The 25,417-nt window shown below is 43.5% G+C and overlaps 2 protein-coding genes across 2 annotated transcripts in view; one reads left to right on the top strand and one right to left on the bottom strand.

The window, feature by feature from the left end:
* The window catches only part of PHAF1 (phagophore assembly factor 1), a 52,294-nt gene extending 38,557 nt beyond the window's left edge, over window positions 1-13,737 (top strand). The window contains exons 9-16 of the mRNA XM_074286492.1: window positions 3,794-3,927; window positions 4,457-4,540; window positions 5,994-6,076; window positions 8,750-8,793; window positions 9,936-9,979; window positions 10,564-10,622; window positions 11,258-11,330; window positions 12,430-13,737. Coding sequence (XP_074142593.1) covers window positions 3,794-3,927; window positions 4,457-4,540; window positions 5,994-6,076; window positions 8,750-8,793; window positions 9,936-9,979; window positions 10,564-10,622; window positions 11,258-11,330; window positions 12,430-12,516 — 608 coding nt within the window. The 3' untranslated portion in view covers window positions 12,517-13,737. The remainder of the gene's footprint in view (window positions 1-3,793; window positions 3,928-4,456; window positions 4,541-5,993; window positions 6,077-8,749; window positions 8,794-9,935; window positions 9,980-10,563; window positions 10,623-11,257; window positions 11,331-12,429) is intronic.
* Window positions 13,738-13,750: 13 nt separating this feature from the next.
* Window positions 13,751-22,073, bottom strand: B3GNT9 (UDP-GlcNAc:betaGal beta-1,3-N-acetylglucosaminyltransferase 9). Its single transcript, XM_074286493.1, is given in 6 exon segments — window positions 13,751-17,264; window positions 17,267-17,780; window positions 17,782-17,834; window positions 17,837-17,918; window positions 17,920-18,138; window positions 19,141-22,073. Coding segments are annotated over 5 exon segments (1,185 nt in total). The 5' UTR covers window positions 18,088-18,138; window positions 19,141-22,073; the 3' UTR covers window positions 13,751-16,896.
* Between the last annotated feature and the right edge of the window lie 3,344 nt (window positions 22,074-25,417).

Here is a 25,417-nt window from a genome sequence, read left to right as displayed (position 1 = left end):
TGTTCTATAAGAAATGCAGCAGGATGATTTCAGAAAGGCCTGGAGAGACCTATATGAACTGCATGCTGAATAAAGTAAGCCATATCAGGAAAACATTGTACACAGTATCAGCAAGATGGCATGGTGGTCAATTATGAAAGACTTAGTTCATCAAGGCATTTTTAATTGCAGATGAAAGATGCTGTCTACTAAGGGAGGGATCTATGGATAGAAGGAGGTTAAATAATAGCAAGACAAGTTAAGGAATAGAAGTAGAAGAGTTAGCAGAGATAGGAAATAAAAATTATATACAAATAACAAAGATCAGGAATAGAATTTAATAGGGGGAAAATAGGGGGGTGGTAATCATTGATCTCAGGTAAAGTCAAACTTAAGAAGATTCAATTAAGAGAGAAATCAACATTATATGTCAGCCATATTAATATTGTTCTAGATACATATCTATATATGTGTATGTATGTGTGTGTGTATATATATATATAAATGAGTATACATATAAGTATATATATCTGTGTGTGTGTGTTTTTCCCCACATTTTACTGTAACCTGCTTGGGGAAGGTAAGGAGAGTAAAAAGGGGGGAAAGAATAACGTAAAAAGTACATAGCAGAAGATAAAAGAATAACCTACAAGGAAGCAAAGAAAAGATAGACAGTTATGAATATAATGTGTTTTATCATTGCTATATGCTTTCTTGAAATGGAAATTTATTCACATTTTGAATCCTTTTTCTTTTTCTTTTTCTATTTTTTTTTTCTTATTTTGTATTTAGCTTTAAAATAAATAAATATTTCTTTTTAAAAAGAAAGAAAAATGCCATCAATATCCAGAGAGAACTATAGAGACTGGATGAGGATTGAAGCATACTATTTTCACTTTTTTTCCTTTTTTTTTTTTTCTTTTCTTTTTTTTTTTTCCCTTTTGTTCTGATTTTTCTCTCCCAGCATGACTCATATATAAGAAAAGGGGTGGGAGGGGGGGAGAGAAGAAAGAGAAAACCTTAAAAAAAATGAAAATATTTTTTAAAGCACAATTGAGATTCAGAATAAAATGAAAATAACTCTTTTCCTCCCCTTCCCTTTTATGAACTGTCCAATGACTTGAGGTGTTCTTTGGGAGGACGAGAATGGCAACCAAAAAAAGTTGTAAAATATAGTTCAGATATAAGAAGGAAGGCCTGCTTAAAAGCTTATAAAGTATATTGAAACTTCCCATCTATATAAAATTCTATTAGAAAATAGCTAGTTAGTTTGGTTCTGCACACATATATTGTATCTAGCATATACTGTAACATATTTAACATGTATAACTGCCTGCCATGTAGGGGAGGGGGTGGAAGGAGGGAAGAGAAAAGTCGGAACAGAAGTGAGTGCAAGGGATAATGTTGTAAAAAATCACCCCGGCATATGTACTGTCAATAAAAAGTTATTTAAAAAAAAAAAAAAAGAAAGAAAAAAATAGCTAGTTGCTAATGTGGGAGTCATTTCCAAATTATCTCTCTTAATAAAGTCATTTATTAGAGCAAATATCAAAATCAATACCAAAAGTAGAATTTTTTAAAAATTAAAAGGATAAGATTTAATAGAGGCAGCTTCAACCTGACCTTAATCAAGCTGCTGACATGGAAGAATGGGAACTAAAATCAGTAGAGTATTATTTTCTCAGAAAGTTTACAAGTATGAATTAACAAAAAGAAACGAGTCCAGAAACTACCTCAAATATGAGGAAGCCCACAGTAACTTAGTTTTGTAAACTCATTTGTAAAACCTTCCAGAAGAGGATAATGGAGAGTACTAAAAGCCAGGTCATCCTTAGAGCATCTTAATCTACAGCAAGCTGAAAGTAGAAGGAAAAACAGATTTATGAAGGTTTCGCTAACAAACTTTTCACCATTATTGGCAATCACTATATTTACATGTGACCTCACAATATGTTGTTGAGGAAATAGAAATTGCATTAAAGCAAAGCAGCTGGGCACAAGTCTGTGCTAGAAATGGTGCCTGACAGTGTTAAAGAATTATCTCTCAACCACCTAAAAGAAAGGAAGATATTAAATGCTTAGAGTAAAATGTATCCATAAAAGATGACATGAAAAATCACTAATGGCCAAACCATATGTCTGCTTTTCCATCTCTACAAACTCTTCTGGAATAATCTTCATGTGAATCAAGGACATCGAAAGTTCTAGATAGAAATAGCAGACTTTCACAAATGATATTCCACAGCAGATTGTATCACACAGTTAACTGACAGGTGCAAAGAAAATAAGATACCACTGTTCATATTTGATTATAAGGAATCATTTTACCCACTAGAGCAAAATACCTCCTTCAGGGCCATCCTCCAGTAAGTATTTCCCAGGCATGTGATGAAAATACATTGAAAGGTAACAAGCGAAATTTGACTCAGACTATCATAAGTCTCAAGGCATAAAAACAAGGAGACAGGGCCATTGTCAATGAAAGCTGTCCCTCAGAGAGAGATTCCCAGTAAATGGTGGTGCTTGGTTCTAAAGATCATTATATTTACTGTATAAGCAAACTCCTTGGTACTACAGAACCTCCTAAATGAGATTCATATTATTCAAGAGTTTGACCTAATTTTCCACAGAAAAAATTTTTTAAATAATAGTAATAATAATGATAACAAATGCATACTATGATCTTCAGTTAAATGGACCATCCATGCTTCATCAGTACTTTTATCATGGACAAAGACCAGAACCCAGAATTTGAATAGAAGAGAGAGAACAAGCTAGGTTACATTGGAGAAACATGCACTCCAGAGCCTTTCTCTAAAACAAAGGCCTAACTTCTTTTTAAAGTATGTTTTATTCTTGTGCCTTTTTATTCCACAGGCTTTGGTATGATAAAAAGGGGACTTCCCCTGCCTCCAGATTTAATTCTCCCTTGTGACCAAAACAATATCTGTTGGTCACTTCTAACAATGTTTACCCCATTCTTAGTCTTCCTCTCTGCTTAGGAGACAAGATTTGTTACGCTCTGTTCACTAGAAAATTCTTTACTGAGTTTAACTTCCACTTAGTGAACAAAATTTTATTTACATTGTTGGTATAATTGTGTATTTCAGTCTCTTGGTTCTCTTTTTTTCAATCTTCCTATAGTTATCTATAGTCATTAGTTCTTACTACACAATAATACTTTACTACATTTACACACCGTAATTTCTTCATTCTACATTTATTAATCACCCTCTTTTCCAGTTTTTAGCTACCATAGAGTGCTGCTATATTCAGAAACTCGTCTTTTAGATGTCAGTGGCATTCAAGTACTACATAGCTGTAAATCATGAAATTTCAGGCGTCGTAGAATTAAAGTTGAATTTTTTCATAGGACACTGAAGAGGTTTTTGGTGGCCAGAGGAGACTTCACTATATTACCACTCTCGTGCTGGAAAACAATGTCATGGATGTATGATCAGAAGAGGTGACCTGGTCACATAGCTTAAGCAACTTGTAACTGGCACATTAAAGGGGTCATATGGTGAATTGGAGGGGAAAATAAGTTACAAGCAAGGGCTGTGATTTGTACTCTTGGAGAGATTATCTATGTTCATGAGGTTATAAATCCATTATTACCCTGGCCCCTACCTACTACTAGTCCTCACTACGCATGGGTGATTTGGAGGAGCAAAAATCCTAAAAGGTACTGTCCTCTGCCCTGGAGATTAATCCTGTTCTCTCCCTCTTTACTCGAAAACACTAAGTGACAGTGACAGCGGGCCATAATCTCCTGCCAGTCAGAAGTCTAAATGTTTTCCTTGGTCTTCTATAGGTTGTGGCCCAGGAGTATTAGCGGATGCCAAGATGCGAGTGTTTGAACGTTCAGTGTACTTTGGAGATTCATGCCAAGATGTTCTCAGTACATTGGGCTCTCCACACAAGGTTTTTTATAAGTCAGAGGACAAGGTAGGAAAAAATATTGAAGTAAAGAAGGTTCCAGTCATTTGGGATAGCTTTTAACTTTATTAAACTTGGTTACATTAGTAACTAGTTCATCAGTGTAATTCCATGTCATTGACATAAATTAAAATTCTTTTTTATAGTTTGAAATTTTCCAGTGGGTGCCCTCTTTTTTTCTGTTTTACATGCAGTATATGAGGAGCCCTTCCCTTGAGCAAGTACAGAGAACAATTCTGTTCAACCCTCCCTGCTTCCAAGGGATTTTGTCAATATCTGCAAATTAGTTTTTTCTCCCCAAGTCAAGTGGCCCTCAGTAATTTGGATTCCAAGCATGATTGTATCCCTATCATTCACCATGGCAGTGATAGAAATTATATTCCAAGTGGGACAGGTTTTTAGGATGCTTTTTTAAAAATGCAATTTCAGTATCCTATTCAAGATGATACTTGTTTTTAGTTTTTATAAATGCCATTTCAAGGATTTTACTTTATTCCATGAACCTCGGTAATATTTATTTATTTATTTTTGGTAACAGATGAAGATTCATTCTCCTTCTCCTCATAAACAAGTTCCATCAAAGTGTAATGACTACTTCTTCAACTATTTCACACTTGGGGTGGTAAGTTATGATTCCTTAGACTTTTAAACTTGAAAAAATCCAAGCTTTTGTGTGGGCACATTTTCCACAAGTGCACATCAAGGTGCCTCCACCTCTTGGTACATCATCACCTTATGGAGACCTATCTGGTGGCTCTTAAGTTCGGCCTGAGCTGTGGATGTTCATTTTGTCACTTGGTTACACTGGAACACTTTTTACATCTGTGGGACCTGCAAAATTTGTGCTTGAGCCTTGAGGCTCCACCTTGAAATGAGGCATTAGAAGAGGAGAATGCCTTTGAAAAGCAGCTTTTATTTCCACAGTATGTTTTTTTTTTTTAATTAATAATAGATTTTTATTTTCAAAATACATGCAAAGATAGTTTTTAACATTCACCCTTACAAAACCTTGTGTTCCAAATTTTTCTTCCTCTCACCTCTCCCCTTTACCCCAGATAGCAAGTAATCCAATATAGATTAAACATGTGCAATTCTTATGAACATACTTCCATGTTTATCATATTGCACAGATCAAAAGGGGGGGGAGCAAGAAAACAACAGAAAAAAAGGCAAAAATACTATGTTGTGATCCACATTCAGTCCCCACAGTTCTTTCTTTGGTGTAGATGGCTCTCCTCATCACACGTCTCTTGGAACTGGCCTGAATCACTCATTGTTGAAAAGAGCCAAGTCCCTCAGAGTTGATCGGCATATAACCTTGTTGCTGTATACTTGAGGAACAGCTCTAAATTTCTCATTAAAACCATTACAATTATCAAAACAGCTCAGATTCCAGCCTGGACTATGGGTTTTACGTTGTATGTAGTCAGGTGGCCTGCATTGGTCCTTTCATTCTATGTATGCTGTGGACCAAACCTTAGGTCCCTCTACTCACTCTTGTCTGTGGATCTAACTGAAGAACAGACCTGATGCTAAGAGAGAAGTTACGTAGTAACAATGACTTGAGGGTTTATGTTCTTTCTCACTAGGGTCAGACTTGGAAAGAGAGTTAAGTGCCTGCTGTGTTCAGGACCCTGTTGTCAGCACTGAAGAGATAAACCATGATTGTAAGCTCTAAGTCTAGAACTCTACTTGGACTCCTCTTATTCCACCACAGAAAAGTGAGAGTATAATTGCACACAGTAGCAGTAAGAATAGAGTTAAGAATAGTAGCTGGCATTTATATAGCGCCATTAAGGTTTGGAAAGCACATTATTAACTCATTTGATCCTCACCAACAACCCTGGAAGATAGTTGCTATTATTGTTCCCATTTTATAGATGGGGCAGGCAACTGAGACAAAAACGTTGTGATTTGGCTAGGGCTAAATAAACTCAGGTCTTCCTGACTCTAGATCCAGCACTCTATTCACTGTAGCCTATTAATTCACCCAATCCAACTGTTTATGACTTAACTAGCTTTCTTATTCACAAGCTAACTTCCCTTCTTGTTTCAAGCCTCTGTTTTTTCTATAGGATATTCTCTTTGATGCAAATACACACAAAGTGAAGAAATTTGTCCTTCACACCAATTACCCTGGGCATTATAACTTCAACATGTGAGTATGACTATACCCTCTTAAGATTGTTTTTAGAATGACACACTTTGCTATACCAGAAAGCAGAATATCTGGGTTTTATTTTTTGACTTTGAGAAATCTATGTAAAAGAAACTGATTCCCAGACAAGGGTGGAATTCCCCAAGGAGCCAGACACAAGAGCCAAGACCTGGACGTTGCTGATTGAAAACTAGATGTGTGAGTTTGCTTTCTCCAGGACTTGCTACAATTCATTCTACCCTCACCTATGTTACCAGATTGGGGGGAAGGGGACAGACATTTTTCCCAAAAGCCATCAATACCACTGGTTCTGGCTACCTAACTTTGGAGGAAGAATTTTTGATTAGCTCTAGATTTACTCTAAAGCCAAGACATTTTTTTCCCTTCCCATGTACCACTACCTTTACATGTAGTACTTGACTACTACAGTCTTGGCTACTAAATTTCACTCCCTTTTTCATTCCCTGAAAGTCTACCTACTAGTATCATAGAAATAAGAGTGGAGAAAATGAATTTTTCTTCAACACTGCCCCCTCCTGGCATCTGAGATAATGTTTCAATGTTAATGTTTTAAGGCTTCTGTGTCCTAGCTGCTGTCTTGTGTTTAGGAAGCTAAATTCATCCCCCCTACCGCCCTCCAAATTTTCTTTTTCATGACTCAGATTTAATAACTGAATTTTTAGACATTTAATAAGATACCTTAAAGTGTTTTCAATGTTCTCCCTTAATGATACTTTCCCAAATTGCTAGATCTAAGGAAGTCTCAGTAAGATGCTGAGCTGCTCAGGTCTAGTGTCCAGGTCTTCAGATTTTTAGCCTGGTACTTGTTTTCTACATGAGGGTGCTAATACAGGTGATGTATCCACTTCCTGGGCCTTACCTGCTTTTTCTGCCACTTTTACTAAAAAAATCTCTTACCAATTGCCATAGCATCTATGTTTCTGGCATGAGCAGGCATAGCCCTGGTTTATTTATTTATTTATTTGTTTGTTTTTTTTTTTTTGTTTGTTTGTTTGTTTGTTTGTTTTTTTGTTTTTTTTTAATAGTTTTTATTTACCAAATATATGCATGGGTAATTTTACAACATTGACAATTGCCAAACCTTTTGTCTAATTTTTCCCCTCCTTCCCCTCCTCCCCCCAGATGGCAGGTTGACCAATACATGTTAAATATGTTAAAGTAATAATTAAATACAATATATGTATTATACATGTCCAAACAATTGTTTTGCTGTACAAAAAGAATCGGACTTTGAAATAGTGTACAATTACCCTGTGAAGGAAATCCAAAATGCAGGCGGACAAAAATAGAGGGATTGGGAATTCTATGTAGTGGTTCATAGTCATCTCCCAGAGTACTTTCGCTGGGTGTACCTGGTTCAGTTCATTACTGCACTATTGGAACTGATTTGGTTCATCTCATTGTTGAAAATGGCCACATCCATCAGAATTGATCATCATATCGTATTGTTGTTGAAGTATACAACGATCTTCTGGTCCTGCTCATTTCACTCAGCATCAGTTCATGTAAGTCTCTCCAGGCCTTTCTGAAATCATCCTGCTGGTCATTTCTTACAGAACAATAATATTCCATAATATTCATATACCACAATTTATTCAGCCATTCTCCAATTGATGGGCATCCACTTAGGTTTCAATTTCTGGCCACTACTACGAGGGCTGCCACAAACATTCTTGCACATACAGGTCCCTTTTCCTTCTTTAAGATCTCTTTGGGATATAAGCCCAGTAGTAAAACTACTGGGTCAAAGGGTATGCATAGTTTGATAACTCTTTGAGCATAGTTCCAAATTGTTCTCCAGAATGGCTGGATGTATTCACAATTCCACCAACAATGAATCAGTGTTACTGTTGTCCCACATCCCCTCCAACATTGCGCATTATCTTTCCCTGTCATTCTAGCCAATCTGACAGGTGTGTAGTGATATCTCAGAGTTGTCTTAATTTGCATTTCTCTGATTAATAATGATTTAGAGCATCTTTTCATATGGATAGAAATAGTTTCAATTTCTTCATCTGAGAATTGTCTGTTCTTATCCTTTGACCATTTATCAATTGGAGAATGGCTTGATTTCTTATAAATTAGAGTCAATTCTCTATATATTTTGGAAATGAGGCCTTTATTGGAACCCCCTGGTTTATTTTAAGGGTTTCTACTTGACCTTAAAAGCAACCATGGCCTTGATGGGAAGGTTGACATAGAGTTGATGCTTGATGTGTTAGATTCTGGTTTGAGCACCAATGAAGCTTCACTATAGTGTGCTGCTACTGAGCAGAACCAAGAGAAAAGCATCAAGATTTTTAAAAGGAATAATTTTGAAAGAATTAAAAATTGAAATTGATATAATCAGCCTTGATTCTGGAAGGCTAATGGAGAAGAATGTTGCCACTGCCTGACTGATCTGCTGAATAAGACATACTTAAGGACATATTAACTTGACTTTGCTTATTTGTAACAAGTTTAGTTTTCCTTCCCCAGTTTAAGGGTTACGGGGAAATGAGAGGAAGAAAATGATAAATGCTTGGTAATTGGAAAAATAAGTGAAATTTAATTTTAAAAACTAATGTGCTGGTAGTAAGAAAGTTGAGGCTCTCTCTTTAGCTTTGCCACCCAAGGGTGCTTAGCTCTTTACTCTGTGCCTTCTCTCTGCAGTTATCACCGCTGTGAGTTCAAGATTCCTCTCACCATCAAGAGAGGTAAGAAGCAGACAGATACCTCCCACCTTTCCTTGAGGAGGTCCAAGTGACTGCCGAGTCCTTCCTCAGACTGTCTTGGTCTCAGAGATACATATTGTAAAATGAATTAAGGAAAGGGGTGTAAGGCTTATCCTAGTTTATCAAATGAGAAAACTGAGGTTTAGTGGGGGGAAGGGAGGGTGAATGACTTTCCCTGAGTTAACATGATTATTAAGTAGAGCCAAGACTTAGAGCAAGATGCCATATGGGACATAAGGGAAGCCTGCATAGCAGGCTCAAGGCTGTAACCTTATGCCTCCTGTTACCAGGGCTCAAGAGAAGCCAGAACTACCACGGTAGCTGCTTAGGGAAGGGTTCTGTCATTGATGCCAAGGGCAGTAATGTTGGCTTTTTTGCTATGATTCCATCACTGGAGCTAACACCTTACCCTTGGCACAACACTGTGATAGTCACCTCTCAAGCTTAGTTAACTGAACTTCTCTTCCCAACCTCATTCCTTACTACCTCTATATATCTATTTAGCCCTGCCCATAGACTCTGTCCTTTCATTTTCATATGGTCCCCCTGTGATACAGAGCTAAGCTATATTTTGTTTTCACTGAGGCTTTAAGCCCTTCCCTGTAGATAACTGGCCCTTGGCTTTTGGAAAAGAAAAGAAGTATACATAGGGACTGGATCCTTGCCTTTCCTCAATCCCTACTCCTGCCTCCCCACCCCCACCCCCCGCTTTAGATTTAAAGTTCAGATAGACAAGGTCTAGGAGAAGCTGGGCCTCCAGTCCGAGTCAGGTCCTGACAGCCACTTGAAAGGAATCTTCATAACTAGTCATGATTGGGGAAGGATTAAGCTGGGTTTGCTAAGGAAAATGATGCTTTCTTTCTGTTTTATAAGCTATAAATTAGCTTAAACAGTTAATAGCTCTCTAAATAATTTTGTTTGCAAAATGTCCCAAAGTCCCAAATGTTACAGACTTTAGAGCTGGGATGAATCTTAAAAGATCGCCTAGGAGAAAACAGAAGCCAGATAATGGGAAGTGACTTGGCCAATGCAAGATAAGGTGGCAAGGTAGACTCCAAACATACTCCACCAATCTGCTGGAAGAAAACTAGCTTCCCATTGGCCTCTTTGTGTTCTTTCCTCAGAAAGTGCTGATTGCCAGACTGAGACCTGCACAACCTATAGCAAGGTAAGCTCTTGGCCTTGTGCTGCTGTAGCTATGAACAGGTGATGGAACCCATTGGGCAAAGAGGAGCAGGATATTGCACCCCTCCCTCCATCCAGATCTCAGCAGTTTGTGCTAAAAACTTGCACAGCCAGGATATTCAGCCTCAAATCTTAGCCACTGTCCTGAGGTCTACTGGGTGGAGTCCCAGGGAAATCGGCAAGTTCCCAGCAAGGCTTCCTTGAGATGGTCAGCCTGTGGAAATTCATACCAAAGGACCAGAAAGAACCAAACCATCTATAGACTCAGGCTGTTAATGTTTGGGGGGACTTTACTATGCATTTGGTCAAGTTCTCTCAGGTTACAAAAGAAGAAACTAATTCCAAACAGATGGTTTGATTATGGAGAATCACATGCCTGGGGTCTGCTGACTTCAAGTCCAGGGCACTTCCCACTGTGCTCTCCTGGTTTCTTCTCCCCAGATTTTCTCATGTGCAGCTGAGGAAGGACATCTTCCAGGAGGTGGCAGCCTCCTGTCTGGGCAAGACCAGGAGGAGAACCTAGGAGGGATTTTCCTGACCTTTGCCCTTTTGTGTTCTGTGTTGCAGTGGGATAATATCCAGGACCTCCTAGGGCATCCTGTGGAGAAGCCTGTTGTGCTTCACAGGTGGGTACCCTTTCTTCCTCTGCCCCCCAGAAGGCGGCCCTGACGCAATTAAGTCAGTCCTATTGAAAGAAATGTAAAATGTGCATTGAGGCTAATACCTTGCCTCTTATTTCGGCCAGAAGTTTGATTTTCAAAAACTCATTAAATCTTTTAAATGGCATGGAGGTACAAAACCTTTCTTTTGTAGATCCATTCTGGGAATAGTGTTATCCTCCACACCCTGAAGTGGGTTCTCCATCCTAGCATCTTGGGATTTGGAGCTACAAGAGACATTAGGAATCATCTACTACTCCAGTCCCCTCTTTTGACTTTGAGCTGGACCTGCCTAGTCCCAATGTAATCCAGGATCATGCATTAGTACCCAGCAGAGTCTTGGAGGACAGCTGTAGCACACCCTGCTGCCTCACCAGTCTTATGACTGCTGGTGATGGCAAATCAAGGCTAAGCCCACATTCCACATTTGGGCAAGTTCTATACCATGCTATGTCCCCATAAAGGAAATATATGTAGCTTGTAAATCCACCCAGGAGTATCATCCACAAAAAGTACACATTTCGCCCCGCCCCAACATCTGTTAATTTGAAGGCTATCTCAGATGACTCAGCACTGTCCCTTTTTGTCTTTTCCCTCTGAAGGTCATCTTCACCAAATAACACAAACCCATTTGGGTCAACGTTTTGTTTTGGACTACAAAGAATGATCTTTGAGGTGAGCAAACTGGTTTCCCTTGGTCTATTGAAAAATGGAGCTGAAAGACTGGGTTGAATGTTGATGCTGAAGGAAACTTTATGTTGATGGAAGATTCACAGTATTGGAGCATGTTATTTTATTTGATCCTTACTCAGCTCCTGTTAATAAGTTCTATAAGGTCCTTGAAGGCAGGGCTTGTCTTTTATATTTTTATAACTTTCAGGGCATAACTCCTCTTATACAGAGTGTTAACCTAATAAATGTTGAAGCCCTCATAATATTTGCAAGGCTTTGTGCTAAACACTGGAAGATGAGAGAGATGGTTAGACCTCTTATCACTTGCTCTGTTAGGTGAGTTTGTTTAATAAAAAAAAAAAAAATGGAGGAGGTTGGAAGGGGGGGTGCGTGTTAACTGGGAGGGGGGGAACAAAATAAAAGTTACATAAATTTTGTTGAATAAGACAAGTTCCCTTTTTCAGAAGTCTAAAGTCCAGTGGGGAAAGATAGAATCTGCACATTGACCTTGTAGACAACTATATACAAAGCCCAAGAATCTGTGATCTTGAATCCAAATGGCCTTCTGTGTATGGGATTTAAAGGCCATCTAGACCAGAGGTTCTTAATCTGGGGTCCATAGATGCATATATTTTGGGGAGAGGAGGGAGCTTATGAATTTAGAATTGTTAATATTTTGGTAGCTGCATTCCAACATAACTGATTTCTTTTGTAAATCTATGTATTTTATGTTTTAAAAAACCCTTCTGAGGTGTTTGTAGCCTTCACCTGCCTTCCAAATGGATCCATGACACATAAGCATGCCTGATTCTGTCCAGCCTCCTCATTGTACAAAGGAGCAACAGGGTGGATTGAGGAGATTTAATGGAAGGAGGGGCAAATGGGCTCAGAGTTGTAGACTCTTAGGCTTTTTTAAGTGAGAAGTAATCTTAGACTATAGAATGTGAGAGTTGAAGGGTTCCATAGACCTTAGAACACAAAGTCACAGCTGGAGGAGACTCTAGAACTTAACCTGGATGGCTATGTTCTATGGAGGCCATCTAATAGCATCCCAGATGGGATGTGCATGTGCCAGCTCTGACCCTTGCCTCTCCCTGCCCAGGTCATGCAGAACAACCACATAGCGTCAGTGACCCTGTATGGCCCGCCCAAGCCCAGCGCACACATGAGGACAGCGGAGCTCCTGTGAAGGACAGCCCCCCTCCTCAGCTCTCCCCAGGCCTGACCATACAGCGTGCCTTGACTTGCTGCCCCTTGTCAAGAGGGGAACACTGAGGGGGTTTTTCTTTCTTTTGACCCTCCTAGTGGCAGCGCAGAGCGGGTAGCCCTCAACTCTTCCCTGCAACGTGGAAGCCATGGTAAAGGAACTGAACCTAGTGGTATGAGGGCTTGGGCCCAATCAGCTCAGCCTCCAGGGGCTGACCTTGTCTTCTTCCCTGGCAGGAAGGTGATAGGGTGGGGGGCACAACTACTGAGGGCACAAAGTGACTGCAAAGATTTAGAAGCACAAACTCTGAACTCTGAAGCATCTGGACACAGGTATCAATTAGTCTATGCGTTTGTGTTGCTGTGTTGATGTAGTAGTCACATTTAAGAAAGCAAAGTTATATCTACTTATACATAAAATCCTATATCTACATAGAGAGAACATACACGGTCGTCCTGGGGCTCCGGGGGACAAGTGTGCATATATGTCCTGACCTGTGGCACCGTGTGAATCTCTGTGTAACTTTCAAACTACAAGCAAGTCGCATGTGCGTATTACTTGATTGTGACATTTGCACTACATCCACTTTAATGACTTGATAACTAACTGCATTAACCTTGAAGAGGTTCTTCTGTGGCCTAAACTGGCTGGTGGCCAGGTTAGGATTCCACTTAGATGCGCTTTAAAGCTTAAATAGAAACACATCTTGAAGAGCAAGTGATCCCATTCTGTTTCCACTCCTCCCTTCCCACAGAAACTGTCGTTGCCAGAATGGTCCATCTTTTCCGTTGTTTTCCTTTTCTCTTTCAACATAAGCCAACCCTGGCCTAGGAGAGTCTCCTCAATGGTTCTAGGACCACTTAGGACCCCAAAGTTTGAGCCCCTGCCACCAAGGAGGGGAAAGCAGAGGAATGAGGAGCTGCCCTCTCCTGGCATGTTTTCATCCCTCCATTCCCTCTGCATTTTTTATTTCATGCCAAAGTTTTCGCCAAAGACATCCTTTCCCTCTGTTACATTTCAGCATTCTGTACAGTTTGTTCCCCTAACTCCTGTCTGAACAGGCCTGTAACCCGAAGACATTTACATACTCTTCCAGCTGGCCCAGGGAGTTGGAACTCCCTATATAGGTCTCTTTGGGGAAAGTAGAGTCGCTAAAAAATAATTAACCCTTTTTAGGAGAAAGGAAAAAAAAAACAAAACAAATTGACAAGAAATGTATAATTTTATCCCATTTTTAATATTTTGATGTAGCAACTTGTGATACATAGACAATTTTGTGAGGTTTTTCAAATGTGTGTACAGATTTTTGTAAATAAGACATTTTTGTAACTTTAACTCATGTACAGTATAATCCTAAATAGTTTACTGATGAATGAGAAAGTAGACTGGTACCTAATGTTTTTGGATCCAGAAGCAAGGGAAAATGTGTGTGTGTGTGTGTGTGTGTGTGTGTGTGTGTGTGTGTGTGTGTGTGTGTGTGTGTGTGTGTGTGCGCGTGCGCCCTATTACTTTGTCATCTTCCTATGGGCTGTGACATTTTGGACTGTCTGACTGAAACCACAATTGGGAATCTACCTGCCAAGGGCCAAGGAAATAAAGGACTATTAGGAGCTATCTCTCTTATAGGTGACCCTTGCCTGCTTCCCTGCCTGCTGGCTTTCCCTGCTATCCCTTCTCGCCTTTAATTGCCTTGGTTCTGTGGCCCTTGTACATTCCCCAGAGGTACATGTGTCCTGAAAGGCTAATAAAGTGGGGCTCTCTCTTGGGCACTGGCTGGTGCACAGCACAGTGACTGGATATCATTGCTTCTTGGTCATGTCCTTTTGGTGCTTTCTGGGAATGGAACCACAGAGATTCCCTGGGAGCCCTTGACATAGGTCAGATTCTTGCACCTGCCAGAAACTTAGCTCAGTTGGGAGTTTGGTTACGCCTCCCTGTGGCCATAGCAATTAAATCAGTGTCTTTGGGTGCATAAAGGTGTGCATAAAGGTCTGAATACAAGGATGGGTATTCCCTCCCTGTCAATGTGGAAAGGCCCAGAAGTGTGACGCCTTTTCAAGGGTCTTTCCTTATCTCTTACCTGTGAAGTGTTCCTGTGTTCCACCATCATTACTTTATCCCCAGGGGGGAAATAGTAATGTTCCTCAAGCTTTCAGCAAACTTGGCTGTTCTCAGCTTCTCAAAGCATAGATTGTCAGACTTCAGATCCTTCAAATCAGCCCACCCACCTCCCAGCTTCTTGGCTCCTATAAAGGACTGAACTAGGCCAGCTTCTTCCCTCCAAACTAGACTTGCCCAAATCACCAGTGGCTTTTCAAAGTGAGTAGAACTCATCCAAAGTTTATCCTGCACCCACCTCTTTGTCCTGTTCCGAGTATCCACACTCTTAAGTTTAGTTCCTCCAAAAAAAGTACTAGATCTGTCAATAAACGAGGGTTCTGGCCATTTCTCCAGGAGTCTACAGATTACTGAGATTCCGGGACAATTTTCAATTCAATAAATTGATTAAATAACTACTTTGTACAAGGCCCTGGGAGGAGTAGACAGGGATGGGGAGACTGGGGATTCTGATAGAAGGAATGCAAACCCTGTCCTTAAAATGAAAGGTTGTGGGAGGGGAAAAGCCCCTTAAATCAGTAAGTTTTGGTACTAATCCTAGGAGCTGGAAGAGATTTTTGAGAACTTCTGGTGACCCAGTTCTCAGATAAGGGAAATGATTTCCAGAGCCAAAACACTGATGCAGTAGGAAGAATGCTTAAGAGTCCAAAGACCTGGGTTTTAATGGCTGTGCTGCTCAAGTTGGGGGAGTTAACTTCTCTGGACCACTCTTTCTTCAACTTTGAAGTACCCTAAATCCTTGATGTTCTCATATTTCACATTACCTGGCCCTGATTCTTGCAGAAGGTGTCGAAATTTAAGAAAGATGTCCAAAATATGCTTTCCTCTAGGAAATCTACTTGGCAGTATGCTTATATTAACCTGAATAAGATCAGTATAGTAGTGGGGGAGGGGCAGGTAGGTTAAAGTATTTCAAAATCCATACAAGGATTTGGGGGAATTGATCAAGAAACTTTCATTAAGCATTATGTGTCATTATAAAAACTTAACACTGGGTTAAGTGTCGTGGATACAAAGAAAAAGCAAAAAAAGGCCCTGCACTCCGAGTTCCAGATAGAAGAGAGACATATAATAAAGACCTATCCACAGTCACTTGGAAAGAATCAGAGGAAATGGCACTAGCCCTAAAAGCTCTAAAAGGACTGACCTGTAAGTCCCTCCCCTCTCACCAAATTCTCTGTCCAAGTCACTACATACATATTTGAGGCTTACATGAAGTGAGAAAGGATGACAGCAGATGTCTGGGGAGAAAACCAGGATCTTAAACCTTGGTAATGTGTTGGGATTAGAAGCCAGGAGAGCATTAAGGAGCTCTGCATTCACACACATACACACCCAAATGTGCTGAAGCACCTTTCTCCATAGAGAAGTAATCCTCCCACTGTTGATGGCCTCAAGGTGGGGAGGAGGCCAGTAAATGGAGAGCTGACAGCACACCCCTGGCCATGTCACTTAACCCCAATTGCCTCACACAAAAACAATCTAGAGCAAGAATTGGACATTTGTCAGGGGGCAGTTTCCAAATAAGGTGTGGGGTGAGATGGGATATGGAAAGGCAGAAACTGACTTCCCTCATTAAGGTAAGCAGAGGACTGAAGAGGATCCTCTCAAACTCAGAAAATGCAGCTGAGATTCCTGGCTCTATGCCAAAAGCTGCTCTGGGTGCCCTCTCCTTTATGACTGGCTGATGGCCTGGACTGGACTGATAGGATTCTAGACCCAGCACACAGTCCAGCACTAAAGAAACTAAAGTAGACTTGTGTGAAGTTGTTGTGCAGTCCAAGGTGGACCAGTGGGAACGTTAATGGGCCTATCCAAAGATCCTTGGCAAAAAGCTCAGCTCAAGCCATTTGAGCATGAACTCACCATATAGGGGATTTTTGTGGTATTCCATGTAACGGGGAGTTTCTCTCCCCCCCCCCCCACCGCCTTTGTATTTCATTATTCATGTGAATTCCTTGAAGGGAGAGACCAGCCGTTTGTTGTCTGTCTCAAGTGCCTCGGACAGATGCTTTAAAACCTGGATAGATAAACAAGGTGAGAATTGGTATCTATGTTTTCCTTCGGCCCCGCTGGCATCCAAGGACCAGATAATTAAAAGTGAGCTTGTTACCTGCAAGCAAAGGCCTTCATTTTACAGGCAAGGAAATAAGGTTCGGAAATGTTCATGTGCGGCAGGGCTGGGAGGACCCCCCAGCTCTTTAACACTGTGCTTCCCCTCCGCTCCCACCCCTGGCTCAGCCGCTAAGAGCCCCAGCGGAAGGGCTTCGGGGCCGTGCGCCTTCGAGCGCAGTCGGGGCCTGGCACCGCGTGCAGCATCTGCCACATGAGCCAGATGTCGGCTGCCGACAGCCCGTGCACCAGCACGAGCTCGCGGTAGAAGCAGGGGTCGAAGGTGCGCAGGTGCGGGGCGGCCGAGGGCCGCTCGATGCCAAATGTGCGGAACGCCTGGTGCGGCTCGGGCGCCAGGCGGAGGCGCTGCAAGCACATGCCCAGGAAGACATCGTCGATGGGGAAGAGCTCCACCTGAGCACAGGCTGCCGCTAACCTCCGGAGCGTGGCCCCGGACAGCACGAAGCCCCCGCCTCCCGCGTACGCCGGGTAGGCGCCCAGCCGTACACGCCCTCCGGGATATAGTATTTGCTTTCCCGCGCGCGGATGGGCCGTGCCTGCAGGATCACGTCCCCGGCCAGGAGGTCCTGGGATGGGTCCCGTGTTGCTACGAACTCCAGCAGGTTCTCCATGTGCACGAACACGTCGTCGTCGCCCTTGAACACGAAGCGCGCGTCGGGGCAAAAGGCGGACGCCCAATCCAGGAAGTGGATTTCCTTCAGGGTCAGGTTGAAGAAGGTGTCGTCAAAGGCCCAGAGCAAGATGTCCCCGTAGGCTAGACCCTCGGCCCGCAGCAGGCCCTCCTGGGCCTGCGCCCTGGCCCGGCCCCGGGGGATACCCAGCAGGAAGACCCGGCGCACTCGCGCCCCGCGCACCTCCCCCTCGGCACCCCAGGTCTTCCTCACGACCTCCCTCCGCTCGAAGTCCGCGGCCACAGACTTGACAGCGATGAGCAAGTCTGGCCCCGGGCCGCCCGGAAGCCCCCTACACTTCTGCGGCTGATTGATGAGGAGCGGGGAAGCGCCTCTTGTCCTTGTCCCGCAGGTAACGCCGGAAGTCGAAGGGCCCGAGGGCGTCGGGGGCGGCGGCGTGTCCGCCTCGTAGGCTGGACGCTCAGCCCCGGCAGCAGGAAGGCGCGCACCACTGGTCCCCAGCCAGGGCGCGTGGGTGAGGGCGGAGGGGCTGGCCCAGTGGCCGTCCCGGCCGGCCGCTGGCCAGGCTGGCCGCAGGGGCCCCCCGCTCCCGCTGCGAGTAGAGGAGCAGGCAGAGCGCGGTGGCCAGGAGCAGGGTGAGCGCAGCGTCCGCCTTCCTCCTCAGCCTCATGGTCTTGGCCCCCCAGAGCCTTCGTCAAGACCCCGTGCCTCTGGCGACCGCCTGCGGGAAAGAGAACGGGGCACAGCTGGCGGACCGCGGAAGAAGGGCTCCCATGCCAGCTCCTCCCTGACGTCTTGTCTCCTTCCAGCTTGAAGTCCCGTCTCACCCTGACCACCTGCGGGGCCCAGGGAAAGGGGACGAGACGACGCTCTGTCCCAGGATAACGTTAGTGCTGCCCTCAGCCAGCACCCTCCCGTAGCCCCCCACTACCCCAGCCCGGAGCGACAGCTCCGGCCCACACAGGTGGGTCAGCCGGACGCTGACAGGCACCGGGGCGCCTAAGACCCGCCTTGGGGCACACAAGCCAAGGCAGGCTACAGTGAGTCCCTTTGAAGAAGCTGGAAGGAGCCCCCACCCAATCCCGGTCTCAGGCCCCAGAGATGCCTTCATCTTTAAATGTGGGTCAGGGAACCCCCAACGAACAAGGGGGGGAGAGATGTGGACTGGGGCTGTTGGTGACTGGTCCTTTCAGGGCAAATGAGGAGGACGTCCCCCTCCCTTCCACACACACACACAGGAGGCTCTATTCCTCACCCCCTCCCTCAATCCCAGCTCCGCGAAAGACTACACTGGTCCTGGAAATCACAGGCTTGGCCAGCCCTGAAGTGTTCGTCCCCTCTCCTTGTCCCCTCCCCCATAAAAATAGTGATCTCCCGGGCCCTGCCCCCGAGCTCTGCCAGTTCACGGTGGGAAAGTCCTGCCCAGAATCCGCTCCCTTCCTCCCGGCGTGTCCTCGGGATCCCCGCTTTGGGCCCGGAACCCCACCTAGCCTCCTGGCTTCTGAGAAAGATTGGGGGGCTGACCCTTCCCGGGTTACTAACAAGCCTAAGGTTGAACCACAGCCACCACCAACTTTCCTGTTCCCGCTGCCGCCCTGCGCCAAACTGCCTTCCTCCCAGACTCGGCACCCCGCTGCCCTCGCCGCTTCACAACTGCGGATGCTCGCGAGCCCCACACTCGGGCAGCCGGGCCCGGCCCGCCGACCCTGTCCCGCGTACTCACCGGCGCACTCACGTCGGCCTCTGGGGCCAGGCCCCGGGCCGCTGGGCTACGCTTGGCCGCCCCGGGACACCCCGCGGCCCTCTTGCTTCCGGCATCTGGCCTCCGGAACGGGCATTCGGAGCCCGGGCAACCCCAGCGCCAAAGTGGAGTCTGCGAGTGCAACGTTGGCAGGGCCTGGGCAGGGGAGGGGAGAGGAAGCAAAGGGGCCAGCTGCTGCGTCACGTGGCTCCAGCAGATGTGAGAGCCTGGGGTGGGGGAGGCTGAGGGAGAACAGCTGGAGGGGAGGGTTCTGTTCTGCTCCCAGGCTCACTTAACTGTCTGTGAGCAGAAGCTTGGGGAGACCGCCTACCGAGCCTCCGCGAGGCCGAGCCAATCATGAGGAGGGGCTGCCTTCCTCCGGGTGGGAGTACAGCGAACACCGGCGAGCGCTAGTGTGTGCACGAGTCAGGGTTCGCAGAGACGCTGGGTCTTGGTGGGAGCGGCGAGGATCCCGTCCTGCGCTCGGACTGGGTGACTTAGGTGAGTCATTTCCCTCTCTGGGGGAAAAAAAGGAAAATGTAAAGGAAATGTCACTGTCTTCCTTGAGGGTGAGATTTTGTGAGGGAAAGCGGTTTGAAAACTTATACTGTTATTCTATTACATTACCAATGTTGTATTGTCATATTACTGTAAACTCAGAGTTGAGGCTGGAGGGGTCAGGGAAGAAGGGTCATGAAGGGAGTGCGATTAGAGCTGGGCCTTTGGAGAATAGAGAGCTTGAGGGTCATGCAGAAAATCCGAGGTCTGTGTATTTATAGAAATAAATGTAAAACAGACCTTTGTATATGGATGCAAGCCCGAGGCATGGAGAGAAGCATCATTTGCTCTTTTGGCCAGTCCCTTCTGCAGTGCTGGGGGAGGGAAAGGGGACTAGGTGACCTCAAGGTTTGAGGGGCTTAGGTCAGGAAGCCAAGTAAAGCCCACCTCCAGTTGCCTGCTGGCCATGTATACACTCATAACCCATTAGAGTGGAAAGGGACCTTAGAGCTCAAAGCACATCCCTCTGCTCCTCAAGCTTTGGAACTTGTGATCAGAACAGTCTTCAAGTAGATTTGATCTTACCAACTCGGGCATTTCCTCCAAGGCTGCAGATGACAACCCATCCGTCTCTTCTAGATGACTCTCAACCAGTCCATCCCATAGAACATGCACTTTCCATCAGTTATGCCTTCTGCCTGAAACATCCACCAGCTCACCTTTTCTGATCATGACTGACAGCCTTGCTTGATAACAGGTGGCTTCAAACCTACTCATCATGTGCCTCTTCATGGACCTGTGATTTTCAACTTTTATTCTTTAAAAACTGTGAGGTTCCAAGATCCCCAACTACACAGTATCAACAGAAGGGTGTCAGTATAGAAAGAAAGGGAGAGAGAAAGGGAAGAAAAGAAAGAAAGAAAGAAAGAAAGAAAGAAAGAAAGAAAGAAAGAAAGAAAGAAAGAAAGAAAGAAAGAAAGAAAGAAAGAAAGAAAGAAAGAAAGAAAGAAAGAAAGAAAGAAAAGGAGGGAGGGAAGGAGGAAAAAGGCCTTTGTTCAGAAGGAAGTTGGAGAGGGAAGGTACAATCATTAAAAGTACTTCATAATTTTCCAAATGGAATCAATCCATTTTTCTCCCGTTGAAGTATGGACTCCATTCGTTGTCCATGCAGTGATTCATATACATGTAATGATGTATCAGCTGTCTAGAACAGAAAGCAAGTATTCTTTATCCACTTAGTTTTTCCCATATAGATAGTTAATCTAAACTTATGGAATTCATGTAGGAAATTCTGCAGTGTTCTAGAGCTTGATACAGTTAGCACATTATCTCCAAGAAGAAGCGTTTGAAAGGCTCACCATCTATAGATCATCACTCCTTGAACACGCATCTGGACATTCTCCATGAGTGTAGCAAACACCTCTCGTGAATCTTCATCTCCCCATTAGTGTCTTATTGGATGATCCTTTAGTCATCAGTTATTACATAAAGGAATTATATTAAGCATTTGAAGGAATGTGGGAGGGAGCAGAAAATAGGAGCATAAGAGGAATTAGCCTCAATCTACTTTTAGAAGCCTCATCTTCCCCTAGTCCTCCAAGGACCCTCTGCTCAATTCCACTCACTATCCCCAGAACCATTCATGGGATTATAGAATTTAGATTTGGAAAGAACCTTTTAGATCCTCTAGTGCCTCTTATTGACCGAGTTACCTTGGGAAATCATACTCACTCTGAACCTCTGTGATAGGAAAAATAACTGCCATATAGGCTAAATTAGTTTTTCCTTAAAAAGTATTGAAACCATTCTTAAAATATAATTGGCTTGGAGACTAAGGTTAGGGCCATTGAAATAGCTTTTTGATCATCCAAATAGAAAAGCCAGACTTCAGAAGGCAGGGATATTTCTAGGTTTGACAAGTAACACATCCAACAGACATGGAAGCTTCCATCAGCTGAGCTGTGTCCTGGTGTATGTCCTTCCTTGGTGTGTGACTGTGTCACCCTAGCTTTGTTAACTGTTAAATGGTTTGTGAGCATCTCATTTCATTCTAGTTTCACACCTAAAGAGCCAGGCCCAGGCTACAACAGTCTGTTTCTTCGTCTGTAAAATAGGAATCGCCTCTACCCTAATAATTTTATTATAAGGAATGCCTTAAATACTGACCCTTCCCAACTTCCTCCTGAACAAATGCCTTTTTCCTTCCTTCCCTCCCTCCTTCCCTCACTCCCTCCTCCTTCCCTCACTCCCTTCTTTCTTTCTTTCTTTCTTTCTTTCTTTCTTTCTTTCTTTCTTTCTTTTTTTCTTTCTTTCTTTCTTTCTTTCTTTCTTTCTTTCTCTTTCTTTCTTTCTTTCTTTCTTTCTTTCTTTCTTTCTTTCTTTCTTTCTTTCTTTCTTTCTTTCTTTCTTTCTTTCTTTCTTTCTTTCTTTCTTTCTTTCTTTCTTTCTTTCTTTCTTTCCTTTGAATCAGTATTTGAGAACCTTGTTTCATAATTGGTACAGTGAGGAATCTGAGGTCAGAAGACCAGAGTTCAAATCCAGCCTGAGATACTTACCTTTATCATTACCTCTGTCATACCTCTGTCGTTACCTTCAGTCCTGTAAAATGGGGATAACATTAACAACTACCTCTCAGGGTTTTTGTGAGGCTCAAATGAGATAACTTTGCAAATCTTAAAGTGCCTATTTAAATACTATTTATTTCTCTTTGTCACTACTTAAATTTTATTTATTTCTATTTTTCACTATTTATTTAAATATAAACTATTAGGAAATTCTCTCCTACAGAAGCAAAGTGACTTTCCCAATGTCTCATAAGAAGTAGCAGAGGGGCAGCTAGGTGGCGCAGTGGATAGAGCACCAGTCTTGAATTCAGGAGGACACGAGTTCAAATCTGATCTCAGACACTTAACACTTCCTAGCTGTGTGACCCTGGGCAAGTCAACTTAACCACAGACTCAAAAAAAAAGAAGAAGAAGAAGTAGCAGCAGAGACAGGACTTTAACTAAGGATTCCAAATTTCCAAGGAAGATGAGTGGTTCTAAACCAATATTTTTTCACGATACAGTTATCTCCCTTTTTTTTTTCCTCCCTCCTCCCCAACCTGAATTTGAGTTAGAAGGGGCCTCAATACACATCTAATTCAATCAATACCCCAAATGCCCTTGTTTAAACACTAGTCTTTTAAGGCCTAAGACCTTCCTCCTCCAGCACACATGTCTCTCTTTCAGATTTCCTATACTGCTTATTGTCTGTATGCCTTGATTGCCTTTTACAGTTCTGGGCACTGTTGCTCACAAAAGGCCTTGACAATCTGGAGATGTTTCAGAGAGACAGAAGAGACGAAAAGCATCAAATTTAAGTTCTATCATTAATTCAAAGAACTGAGGATGTTCAGCCAAGAGAAGACCCCAGTCCATCACAAATGTCTTCAAGTATTTGAAAGGTTGTCAGATGGGGCAGCTAGAGGGCACAATGGATGGAGCCCTGGAGTCAAGAGGACCTAAATTCAAATGCAGCCTGAGATGCTTAACAATTATTAGCTGTGGGACCCTAGGCAAGTCACCTAACCCCAGCTGCCTTGCCAAAATAAAAAAGAAAAAGAAAAGAAGGGTGGTCAGATGAAGAAGGATCAGTCTTATTCCATCTGGCCCCAGAAAACAGGACTAGGAAGCTTTAAGGGTTGTTGGAAGCAAAAAGGCAGTTTTAGGCTTGGGATCCAGAAGGGCCTATTTGCTATCAGAGCTAGGCCAGAGTGTCATGAGTGGGAGTTCCTCCTCACCAAAGGTCTTTAAACAGGATAACCATTGTTGGCTGGGTGAGGATGGCTAGTGGGAGCCCCTCAAATTCTGGTGTTTCTGTAAACCTGCCTGGTATGATCACTTAGCTTACTACAGAAATCCCCTCTCTAGTTAGACTTAAATTCTCTGAGAACAGGGATAATTTCTCTCTCTAAATAGATTCCACTTCCATACCTAGGTTTCTCCATAAAGGAAAAGGTAGGGACAAAATTAGAAAGAAAACTTGCTTCTGAGCCACTCCGATTTTCTGCCAGGCCTGAGGATGCCATGACCTGCCCATTGAACCCTGAACACAGAAATCCTGTCCCCAGTGAGTCTGAGCTACAAGGAAGAGAATGACCCACAGTATTTCTCAGAAATAGAGGAAGCTGAATACACAGAGAATGTATGACCCAGAGACTCATACAAAAGACAAAGGGACAGTCACCTGCCCACCTCTCCCTGCTAGTTAGAGCTCCTCACTCTAGTACTCCCAAGTGATAATGCTTCCAAATTATCCCTCCCTCTTAGTTCTGCCCAACTCTGTTCCTTCAGAGTCCAAACTTCAATGAAAAGGTATGGAAGGATTAAACTAATTCATACTACAATGTGACTGACCTTTGGTCTAGAGCAGAGCTTAAAGTGGGTCACAATCTCATATGGGGTCATTTATGGGTGGGGTCTCAAAATTATGATTTATTAACAGCAAATGTTTGATTTGTATACTTATTCAAAAAAATTTTTTCAGGCAGAAAAGGGACCACAAGTGGAGACGTTTTAAGTCTTTAGACTTCTACTTTTAAGATGAATTCCTTAACCCAAAGTAAAATCTAATTAGTAAAAATTTTGAGGGATTTTTTTAAAGCACTGATGTAATTTTTTGGGTCCTTTGATCTCTCAGATTGCTTCTACAAACTTTCACCAAAGAAAAGCGTTTAGCAACTAGTTGCCCTACCTTCGAAAGGCTAGAAGAAATAGAGTTCAAAACAAAACCAAGCCAAAAAAAAAACCATCATTATTTTCTCATCGTTCCTTTGGATCACAGGATTTTAAAGCTGGAAATAATTTGAGAGATCATCGTTGCTATTCAGTCGCGCCTGACTCTTCATGATCCCATTTGGGGTTTTCTTGGCAGAAATACTGGTTTCCTTCTCCAGTTCATGTGACAGATAAGGACTTGTCCAGCGTCCCACAACTGTAAAGTGTCTGTGGTCACATTTTAACTTGGGGCCTCCTGACTTCAGGCCCAGTCCTCTATCTACTGAATCACCTATTATGTTTTTCCAATTTTCTTTGTGCAAAAAGGGGGAAGTGTAACCCTTGTTTAAGGGGGCATACAAGAAGGGGAAATGAGTTTTTAAAGGCAACCCAACATCAGGTCCTATGTGGTTTCATCTGCACCCTCCTTCTTGGAGTCCCCTGTGCTGGGGAGCTCACAAACACCCACCTCCCCCTTTCCTCTCATGGCAGTAGCTGCCCCATCTGTCCCCGTTCTTCCTTCTCAAACATCGTCATTTTCCTAAAATGCAGCTCTATGTCCCACCCATTTGAACCCAGTGTTTCTCCCTGTTTGCCATTTAAAGCCCTTTACAACCAGTCCCTTCCTCCCTTGGCAGCCTTATCCCTGCCTTCGGTGCTTTCCCTGCTTCAGCCCACTGGCCTCCTGCTGCCCCTTGTAAGAGATCTTTCATCTCCTGACCCTCAGCTCCCAGTTCACTGGCTTTCCTCCCTGCCAGTGCCCTCCTCTGCCTCTTAGGATTCCTGGTCTCCCTCCAGACTCAGCTCTGGTCCACCCTTAGGGCAGCTGATCTTCCTTCCTGACCCTTGAGGTTACGTTCCATCTGCTCCTCATGCTTTTGTACTGATGTATGTGTGCAGTATCTCCCCTTACAATGTAAGTTGTTTCTGTCTTTAAAGCATCTCCCTAGACTAGCATAATGCTTGGCACATAGTAGGCACATAATTAACGCTTATTAATTGAT

The sequence above is a fragment of the Sminthopsis crassicaudata genome, chromosome 2 (assembly GCF_048593235.1).
Source record: "Sminthopsis crassicaudata isolate SCR6 chromosome 2, ASM4859323v1, whole genome shotgun sequence".
In the NCBI taxonomy this organism is placed as follows: domain Eukaryota; kingdom Metazoa; phylum Chordata; class Mammalia; order Dasyuromorphia; family Dasyuridae; genus Sminthopsis; species Sminthopsis crassicaudata.
The sequence above is the reverse complement of the archived record's forward strand: the minus strand, read 5'-3'. Positions and strand labels throughout refer to the sequence as shown.